The 10,234-nt window shown below is 60.0% G+C and overlaps 1 protein-coding gene across 1 annotated transcript; it reads left to right on the top strand.

The window, feature by feature from the left end:
• Window positions 1-1,526: 1,526 nt before the first annotated feature.
• On the top strand, window positions 1,527-9,810 carry LOC122191205 (SRC kinase signaling inhibitor 1-like; the record flags this gene model as incomplete). The annotated part of the gene is made up of 3 exons (XM_042891428.1): window positions 1,527-1,608; window positions 1,841-1,989; window positions 9,527-9,810. Coding segments are annotated over exons 2-3 (390 nt in total), but the record flags the coding sequence as incomplete, so codon positions are not given.
• Window positions 9,811-10,234: the final 424 nt, after the last annotated feature.

The raw sequence follows: 10,234 nt of genomic DNA, 5'->3' as shown, positions 1-10,234 counted from the left end.
CTGCAGGCAGCCCTTTCTGAGCAGCTCTCCAGCTGCACTAATGCTTATTTGCTTCTCATTAGCAGAGCAATCAGAATTCAAAGGTCACCCCTTCCTCTGGCCCTCCCTGCAGCACGGCTGTGGGTGCAAGCCAGGATTCAGGGATCAGTGGGAAGGACAATTAATCCTTGCTGCAAGCACTGACCATGTTTGCCTTTCCAGCACAGCATCCTCCCATCTCTGCACCCTCCTGGTGCCCCCACACCTTCAGCTTTGTGTCTCTGCACCGTGTCCAGGACACTTCCCCATAGGAAGGGGGCAGCAGGACCCCCTGGGATGGAGGCAGTATCTCATCCCAGAGCCTGGGATTCTCACACCTGGTTCTGCCAAGGCTCTGCGCGGTGCTGCACCCTCTGTTCACACCTCAGTTTCCCCATCTGCAAAATGGGATAAAACCCCACTTTGTGTCTTTGGTGAAGGGTTTCCTGGGTGCTGTAGCCCCCAGCAGCTGATTTTACCTCTCGGGTTGTGTGGGACGAACTTTGAAGGCGTGAGCAATTAGAAGTTCATGAGAGCCTTCAGGATGCTGAAATGCACCAGGAGCGATGGGGAGAAACACCGGGAAGGGGGGGAAAGGAGGAAAAAGGGTGAGTTTGGAAAGCAGCTGCTGTGCCCTGGAAAAGCCATGAGATGGGAGGAAAGCAGGGAGCAGCTGGGGGGGATGCTGCCCAGCTCTGGTCCCGTGTGCACGTGCTGCTGGCTGCCACATCCCCCCCATGTCCCCACTGTGGAGGTCGGGAGCAATGCCACGTATGATGGCTGCCCGGGGGCTGTGCAGAACACAGCTGTGTGGCAGTGGGCAGCAGCCTGGGGTTGGTTTCCACGGGCTGATCCTCACGGTGCTCACGGGTGGGTGTCAGATCCGCGCCGGGAGGGCTGCTGGCAGCAGCGCTGGGAGCAAAGCTTTTGCTGCTGGATGCTTCGCGCTCTGGCAGGTGGCGAAGGCGGCTTTGGGGAACGGCTGGTGCTGGAGCTGCCTGGGGGCTGCAGGGCTCTGCCTTTAATCACCGGTAATCAGTGTTCGGCCGCTGCTCGGTGGCTGCTGGGGGCTCTGCTGGCGTCCCCCCCCGTTGCAGACCCTGCGAGCAGGGAGGGGCGTCCCATGGGCTGACGGCGTCGGCGCTGTGCACGGATGTGCAGTGGCTGCTGGCTGCAGCCCATGTGATGCATCTGAGGGGGCATGCTGACATTTCGAGAGGAAAAAAAATATATATAATAATAATACCCAGAGACCCACGGGGAGCTTTGAAGAGCCAGAAAAGAGAGCAAGAGAGACAGAGAGAGAAGAGGAACCGAGCCGGGCAGGGGGGCAAATTCCCGGGCCGGGAGAGAGGATGTGAGCGCAGCGCTGGCACGGAGCCGGGGAGGATGCGATGGCCGCTGGCACCGAAAGCGGAGCAGCGATTTTTAGCCACCGAAATGGAGCGGGGACAGCAGCGGGGAGCGGCGGGGACGGCGGCGTGGTGGCAGCTGAGCGCTGTGCGGGATCGGTGACACCGCGGCCGCTCCTCTCCATCGCGCCGATGTGACGCGGAGGTGCCGAGCGGTGGCTGCGCGCTGCTCCTCGAGGTCAGTGCCGTGAACGGGGTTTGGTGACGGCGCAACCCGCTGCTCTCCTTCTCTGCGTGCGCGTTTCGTAATGAGCCGCTCCTGTATTTAATTAACGCGAGCAGCTAACGCGAGCCTCCCTAGATTTAACCTGACAGAGACGACGTGTTGCTTGAAATGCCGAGCGATTAGTAAAAGCGGGTTTTGATTCGCTTTCAACATATGCCGTACGATGCATGTGTTTATCGCACAGATTTTGGAGCCGTTTCCCGGTTCCTCCCTGCCCGGGTGTCACCATGCTTCCTCGCTGGGCGAAGCTTCCCTCGGGCGCTTCCCCTCGGCTGCGGGAGCAGGACAGAGCCTCGGAGCCCGGGGACCGCAGGCTGCCATCGCTGCTCGTGGGTACGGATTGGGGACGTGGAGGGGGAATGGGGGGTGATGTGTGCCCGGAGGCGATGCTGGGATGGGCCGGGCGGGATGCTGGGTGCTGCAGGCAGCTGCTGTGCCCTCCTTTTGCTTGACTACACCGCGATGTTTGGGCAGCCGCGGGCGGGCGCTGGTGGAAAGGACTCGGAGAGATGCGGCTCTGCTCCGGGTTGGGGATGGAGGAGGGATGGGTGGCATCTGCTGCGGGATGTGAGGATGTTCCTGGAGGGACGCTGCGATGCTTTCGTCCCGTGGCTGGACGTGGTGTGCTGAGGGTTGGTGGTGGATCTGGGGAGCCCCGTGGGGAGCTCTGGCAGCAGGACGTGGCCCGGCTGTGTCTCTCCGTGTGCCCAGAGCTCTGTTCCGGCACGGCTGCCCCGGTTATTCAGATGATGGGCTCGCTTTCTGGCACCTCCAAGGCTTTAGGCATAGATCTGTGTGTTTTTCCCAGCCTTTTTGACTTGCAGCTCGCTGTGACTAACCGGGCTGGCAGAGCAGGCTGTGACCAACCTACGTGCTACCTGCATGCTTATAAATAGGGGCTGTCCTCCCCTCCCCGTCTGGAGCATTGCTCTCAAGCCCCTCCATAACACAGAAATAGCTTCCCCAGCATCCTCCCCCCCCCGTGCAGCACCACCCCAGCTCTGTGCAAAGCAGCACAGGATCCCCAAATGCCCATTTCCCACGTGGTGCTCTGGGTACGGCTGGGCTTTGGGCTGCATTGCTGCCAGCACTGATCACAGCAGGAGCCAACTCCTCGAAGGAGCTGCGTGCCCTCGTGCCAGCACAGGAGCTGTGCCAGGCTCCTGTCCCCTCCCTTAACCCCCCCCAAGATCTCAGAGCTCTGCCCCAAGGCTCTGCTCCCAGCCTCTCAGGCAAGGACTGGGGGAGCTTTGGGTTTGATTTGAGTTTTTCCCCTTTGTGGCACCATCCAGAGCTCTGCTTCCCTGCAGGAGAGAAGGAGGGGCAGCCTCCCCCCCCTCCCCAAGCCTCCCCCCACCTTGTTCCCGCTGTGCTCTTCCAGATGGATTTGCTTTTGATGAGGTGTAGCGTGCCATCGAAGCTCCTGTCAGGCAGCTCCGGCCTCCCATCAGCGAGGCGAGCAGTTAGCATGACTGCACTAATGGCAGCAGATTAGAGGAAGTGATTAACTTGCCTGAAAAACTGCACTGAGTGCATTCTGCACAACCCCAGGGCTGGTGCAGTGCACGGCCCACGCTCCCCTTCACAGGGCTTTTGTCCCATCATTTTGCCTCCCTCTACAGCAACCTGTCGCATTTCTTTTCCACCTTTGGCTGCAAGCTCTCCGGTCAAATCCTGCCCCTCTATTTCCAAGCTGAAATGACAATGCTGCCCTTCCCATCTGCGGGACAAAGGTGCATCCCCATGCAGCACAGCACCCTGCTCTTGGCTGTCACCCAACACAGGGGGGTCCTGCAGCCATCCTGCTGCACTGGGATGGGTGACACCAGGCACTGCCATGTCCTGGAGCTGCCACCTCTCTGCTACCTGTGTGCTGCTGATCCTCATTTCTGCTCTCACCGAAGCAATCAAGGTGGCCTTGCTCTGCTCAGCGACTTTGCTTGGTGTCTCATTAGAGGAAGGAGTGGGAATTGATTTTTGATCTTGTCGTGTTTCCCTCCAGCCCCTTCTCCCCCCTGGCTCGTGCCCCTGCCTGCCTCCAAAGCCAGCAAGGCACCACCCCAAACCCTGACCATGGGGCTCAGATGAGGTCTTGCATCTCCCACTGATTCCTTATGGGGAGCACTGCTTCTCTGCAGGTCTGCTCCGAGCAGCCCATGCTGTTTAGGATTCCCTCCTTCCTCCTTTTCCCTTTCTCCTTCTGTACCTAAAAGCCAATTAACTGCTGGGAAAGGGGGGTGCTGGGCAGGAGGGCAGGGATGTGCTGGTGCCAGGTGGGGCACAGATGGGGTGGGAGCTGCCTGCCTTACCCCTGCCCTCATTTTGGGGCCATTTCCCTCCAACCAAGTGGGCTGTTTCCTTCTGTCCTATTGCAGCAGGACCCCGGCCCCCTGCTCCCCACCCCCTGCTCTGCTCTGGCCTAAGAGGAAGCATCGATTTGGTGTCTTGAGGGGCAGTTTATCGCTTTCCTGATGCCTGATAGATTGGAATTGATTTCCAGAGCAATTTGCCTGAGCAGCTGAAGTCGGAGCGGTGAGACCCACGCTGCAGCACTCCTGCAGTGGTACAGATGCAAAAGGGTGATGGAGACAGCAGCTCTGCAGGGTTTTGCGCTCTCAGGTCCTTCCCAACCTCGGGTTCATCCCCGTGCTGCCTCTCCCCAGGCTGCACATGGGATCTCTGTGTGGAGAAGGGGTTTGGCAGCACTTTGCTGCACGACGCAGTGAGTCACTGCCCCACGCCTGGCTCAGCATAGCGGTGGGAGTGAGACAGAGCTGCCGGCTGCTGGGAAGCTTGGGGTCCTTTCAGGAGATGTACATCCAAACCAAGTGCCTCTGCCTGTGCTTTCCACTTTTTCCCACCTGGGGTTTGACCCCTCCACATCTCCATATCCCTGCTGGCAGCCGTGCCCTGCGTTTGCCCCCTCTGGATTGGGCCATTCCCTCTGCAGTCCTATGCCTCAGTTTCCCCCTCAGATCTGAGGGCATCCCCCCAGGCTGCGATCTGGCTGCAGCCACATGGGCTCATCCCATCCTCGCTGCACTGCCTGGATCTGCTGCCACGTGGGTGAGAGAGGAGGCCACCACACACTGTGTGTTTGTGCCGTGCCACCCCTGCTGTATTTTAATCCAGTTCCTGAACTGCTGGCATCTCCCCCAGCCCCTCCCCACTTCCCCAGGCAGCGCTGCTCAGGGGATGCCGCCAGCTCCGGCCCGCTGCCAGGGGTCAGGGAGGAAGCTGGCAGCAGAAGGAAGCTTTGCCCAGCTCTGCTGGCCGTGACTCATCCTCGTGCATCGCGCATCCTCTGTGAGCTCACCCTCCGTGCTCATTTTCCCCCTCCACCAAAGCAAAGGCAGCTCCGTGAGGAGCTCTGGGATGAGGATGGGAGCAGCTCGAGGGGAGATGCTGAGCCAACGAGACAGCGCAGGAAAGAGGAGGGCTGGGAGGGTGGCTGTGGAAAGGGCTGGGGGCTGCAGGGGGCTGTGTGCCCATAGCCCAACTCACGGCCCTGATGATGGATGCGTCGGTTGGTGCTGCTGGTACCCGGCACGGAGCTCGTGGCTGGGGGAGCGGGGTGCCCTCGCTTCCCTTTCTGTGTGTGTGTGGGTGTGATGACACCCAGCGGGGTGGGAAGGAGCTGCTGCTTTTCGTGGGGCCGGGCCAGATGGGCTCTCTGGGTTGAGACGTGATTTGAGACATGGGAATTGAGCCGCTCGTGTCCCCGCTTTCAGAGCAAAGCCCAGGGCTGGGTGCCAGCCTGAGATGGGGCACGGCTGCCACCAATGTACCCCTACGTGCCCGGATGGATCCTGTGCTGCTTCCTGCCTTCTTGGCAGCTGCAGTGGCCAGGGCACATCATGGCTGGGGACAGGCAGGGCTGGGTCTGCAGGGACACATCCGGCACTGGGGGCACCGAGCGCTGCCAGCCCATGGGGTGTCCTGGCATCCTGGCATGGTCCCAGTGGAGTGGGGCTGGGAACTTCCCGATGAAACGATCAGTGGTCGGTGTTTTTTGTCTCCCTTGGATCCTCTTTAATGGAGAGAGAAAGGCTCCATATCGTGGGGGAGACCCCTGGGGATGGGGGATGGGGGATGGGGGTGGCATTAGCACCGCTGTGCCAAGGTCAGGGGTTGTATTGGGGTGGGCACTCTCTGCCCCACACTGGGTCTCCATCAACTCGGGAGTGAGCAGATCACACGGAAGATTTCAGCACAGCCGTCTGTGAGCTTTTGCTCCTCGTATTGCTCTGCACGAGGCTGCTGGGAGGCAGGGGAGGGCATGCAGTGCTCCTGCTGTGATGTTCATGTGCTGGGACAGCCCCACCGAGCGGTGCCACATGGGCATAGAGAACCCTCGTCTCACGCTTTGGCACTGGGTGAGCTGCTGCTAAGCTCCCCCCCCTGCAGCCCCCAGCCATTCAGAGGAGTTCCCACCAGGCACAGCTTGGGGCTGAGGCTCAGTGGGTGCCAAACTGGGACCAAGGGTTGCTGTGGGGGGGGTGTCCCTTCTGACAGCAAAATGCCAGGCGAGGAATGACTGCTGGAGAGAAGCCAGAGTGCGTCCTGGACAGAGCTGTGCCCTGAGCTTCGTGCTCCGTGGGACACCAGCACCCAGCATCACACCTTGGCTGTGTTCACCAGGTCCCATAGCACAGCTCACCTTACCCCCACAGCCCCATCCTAACGCAGCTGCTTGGCTGAGCACAGCACAGCCCTTCATTCCTTCCCCCCCCCTGCAATAGGTCCTGGCTCCAATCAACCTGAGCACATCCCCGCGAGCATCGCCTCCCGTTGCCCTTCCCCTATGGCTGCATCCCAGTGCCTTGCAGCAGCGTGGCAGAGAAGGGGTTACTGCAGCACGGGGCTCTCCAGGCCGTGTCCTCACGTGCTGCACACAGCAGCACTTTGCAGCTCAGCGGCTGCAGCGTTTCGGGGAAGGCGAGCGCATCTCCCAGCTGCCCTAATGGCCGGCTGTGTGGAGCTGCGTAGCTCCAAGGGCTTCTATTCTTCCGCCTCCCTTTCTCCCCACACGTAATCTCTCCTTCCCCTCCCCTCTCCCCGTTTGGTACAATTGCTTTCTCGGACTATTTTTCATGCTCTGCTAACTGTCACAGCTTTCACGGCCCGCGTGAGCTCGGCTGCTTCATGAAGATTTATGAAACTGCAGTAATAAACTGTGTTTGAAAGATCCTTTTTCTGATAAACCCCCGCCAAGCTGCTGGCGGGGGGGGGGGGGGGGGGGGGGGGAATCGAGGCGGACCACCCTGCTGGATGCCCACCCCGCTGTGACTCTCACGGGGCGCAGGGCAGGATTTGGGGCTCCTCTCCCACCCACAGCACCCGGTAAGGAGGATGGATGGATGATCCTTGCTGCCCGGAGGGAGATTTCCAGGATTTCCCATTGGATTCTGGTTGCTGTGGGAGCACATCTGGAGGATGTTCATCCCATCCCACTGATGGAATCAGAGGGGTGAAGCGGGGGTCTGCATCTCCTCTTTCGGGATGCCTGCTCGTGTTCTTGCTGGAGCCCAGAGAGGAGTTCAGGAGCGGATGCTCAGAGGTGGAAGAGCCCCCGTCGGTTCCCAGCTCTGCTCTTACCCGGTGCTGATTGTGCAGGGCTTTTCAAATCATCCTCTTTAGCAGTCGCAGAGAGACAGCGAGCTGCCGCGTTCCGCTCCTGGAGCGTGTAATCAAGGAGCAGGGAGCTGCATGCTGATGTGAGGCTCAGCACCGGGAGGGGGGTGGGAAAGAGTCAGGAGGGTGGCTGCGATGGGTGCTGGGCTCTGGGTTCTGTGATGGTGGGTGCTGTTCTGGAAGCTGAGTTTTGGGTGCCGAGCTCTGAGTGCTGGGTTCTGGATTCTGGGTGCTGCTTCTGGATGCTCGATTCTGGGTGCTCAGTTCTGGGTGTTGGGTTCCGGATTCTGGGTGCCGAGTGCTGGATTCTGGCTGTTGGGTTCTGGATACAGGGTTCTGGGTGCTGGATTCTGGGTGCTGGTTCTGGATGTTGGGTTCTGGATGCAGGGCTCTGAGTGCTGGGTTTTGGATGCTGGGTCTGGGTATTGGGTTCTGGATGCTCGATTCTGGGTGCTGGGTTCTAGATACGGGGTTCTGGGTTCTGGATGCTGGGTGCTGAGTTCTGGATGCTGGGTTCTGACTGTTGGGTTCTGGATTCTGGGTGCTGAATGTTGGGTTCTGGGTTCTGAGTTCTGGAAGCTGAGTTCTGGGTGCAGGGTTCTGGATTCTGGGTGCTGAGTTCTGGGTTCTGAGTTCTGAGCACTGGGTTCTGGGTGCAGCCCCTGCGCATCTCCACTGCTCTGCCCTCCAGACAAGCACTCTGTGACCAGCTGAGGGCAGGAGGGCCTTGCAGCCCCATAGCAGCCCCACAGCGAGCAGCGTGGTTTGAGGGCTGTCACACAAAGGGAGAGATGCACACAGGTAGCACCATACCCAGCTGTCACCTCCATGGTGACATCATCCATCCATCCATGCGCTCTTTGCACATCATCACGGTGCAGGGGTGACACGGGGACTGGGCTGAGCTGGGATGGATCAGGAGTTGCAGTGCTTGCTCAGATTCTGCTGTCAATGCAAGGAAGGGTGTCCCAGGGCTTTGGAGTCCCAGGGCATTGGTGTCCCAGGGCTTTGGAGTCCCAGGGCTTTGATGTCGCAAGGCTTTGGTGTCCCCAAGGCTTTGATGTCCCCAAAGCTTTTGCTGGGGGCTGCACTGATGTCATCACCTGCCGTTTATCTTGCTCCACAGCTTCTGCTCTGAACAGTTTCTCTTGTATTCCCACAATCACCCAACTCACAGCAAACCCCTCCGTATGACCTTGAGCAGCCGAGTGGCGTCGGCAGCGCAGACAGAAATCCTGTCCCACGTTAATAACACAATCACTCGTTATAAAGCTGATATGTTGGGCTGATAAATAATTAAGGGAAAAGGAAAAGCTCTCTATGATTCGCTTAGCGGGAAGGAAGGGGGAAAAGGAAGGAGATGAATAATGAATCAAGGTTAAACAGGAGTGAAAGGAAAGCCTCACGGTGGTGAATCCCGCAGCAGGAGCGCTGCAGGTTGCCAAACAGTTGGAGCTGGTGGTTGTGGGGTGACGTGGGCTGGGCAGCACGAGGTCCCTGAGCTCAGCAGCAGCACTGGGACGGATGGGGCTGAGTGCCACGGGGTTGGGCACTCCGCACTCACTGTGTTGGTGATGGGTTTTGGCAGCATGCAGGGACTTCCAGGCATGAGTTACACTCGTGGTGTGTGAGCAGTCGGCACGGCTTCCCCGGGGATTAAAGTCATGGCGTGATGCTGATGAATGGCTGTGGTGGTGAAGGGATGAGCGCTGCCAGCATCCGCTGTTGAGCTCTGCGAGGGCTGGAATGGCTCTGGGGGGGTCCCCGGCCACAGGCAGCAGCACGGTGCAGCACTGATGGGACGATGCAAGCCTCCCCAGCCCACCTTTCATTTTCTTTTTTGGTCTGTCCGTGTGTCTGTGTCCCTCTGTCTGTCTGTGCCGCAGGGCGGTGCCCGGCTCCTGTGTCTCGTCTGTGCCGTTTTGGTACCCTAGAGCTGTTCATTCCATGTTTCAGCCCAAATGTTGGGGTCTTGGTAGCACCCGGCCCCTCTGTCCCTCCCGTAGCCCCCAGCCCTCCCTGATCCCCCTGCCCTCATCACCCCCACCATCACAGTGGGACGAAACCCTGCACCCCTCCCACCCCCACCGCTTGCATCCCACCAAGGGATGACCCCACACCCGGCCGGGCTCAGCCACATTTAACACCACCCCTCGCCCCCGTCCCCACACCACAGCACCCCCAAACCCACCAGGGGGCTCCCCCTCACCCCGTTCTGCTCTCCCTCCCCGTGCAGATCCCGACAGGACCAGCGCCCACATGATCTCGGCCGACGATGCCGAGTACCCGCGGGAGTACCGCACTTTGGGCAACGGCACGCGGCGCTTCTCCAACGTAGGTTTGGTGCACACCTCGGAGCGCCGGCACACCGTCATCGCCGCCCAGAGCCTCGAGGCCCTCACAGGCCTCCAGAAGTCGGAGATGGAACGCAAACGGGACGCCTTCATGGACCACCTGAAGAATAAATACCCGCAGCACGCGCTGGCGCTGCGCGGGCAGCAGGAGCGCATGCGGGATCAGGTAAGGGGTGTATGATTGAGGGGGGAGGGAAGGGGGGACTGGGGCCCCCCTCATTTGGAGCCGGGGGGGGGGGCGCATCGGGGGCACGGCATGGGCGGGAGCAGCCCTTCTCGTTGACCTTATTGCAGTGTTTCAGTATCTAAAGGGAGCCTGCAGAGGGGAGGGGAGTCAACTCTTGGAAAGGGTTGTTAACAGCAGGACGAGGGGAAATGGTTTGAAGTCGAGGGAGGGGAGATTGAGGTTGGATGTCAGGAGGAAGTTCTTTATTGAGGTGCTGGAACAGCTGCCCAGAGAGGCTGTGGATGCCCCGTCCATCCCTGGAGGTGTTCAAGGCCAGGTTGGATGGGGCCCTGGGCAGCCTGGGCTGGAATTAAATGGGGAGGTTGGTGGCCCTGCGTGTGGCAGGGGGTTGGAGATTCATGAT

Source organism: Lagopus leucura, unplaced genomic scaffold (genome assembly GCF_019238085.1).
Source record: "Lagopus leucura isolate 7727_CA_CO unplaced genomic scaffold, USGS_WTPT01 259-2_obj-0_obj, whole genome shotgun sequence".
NCBI classification, from domain to species: Eukaryota; Metazoa; Chordata; class Aves; order Galliformes; family Phasianidae; genus Lagopus; species Lagopus leucura.
This window is presented reverse-complemented; position numbering and strand designations above follow the sequence as displayed.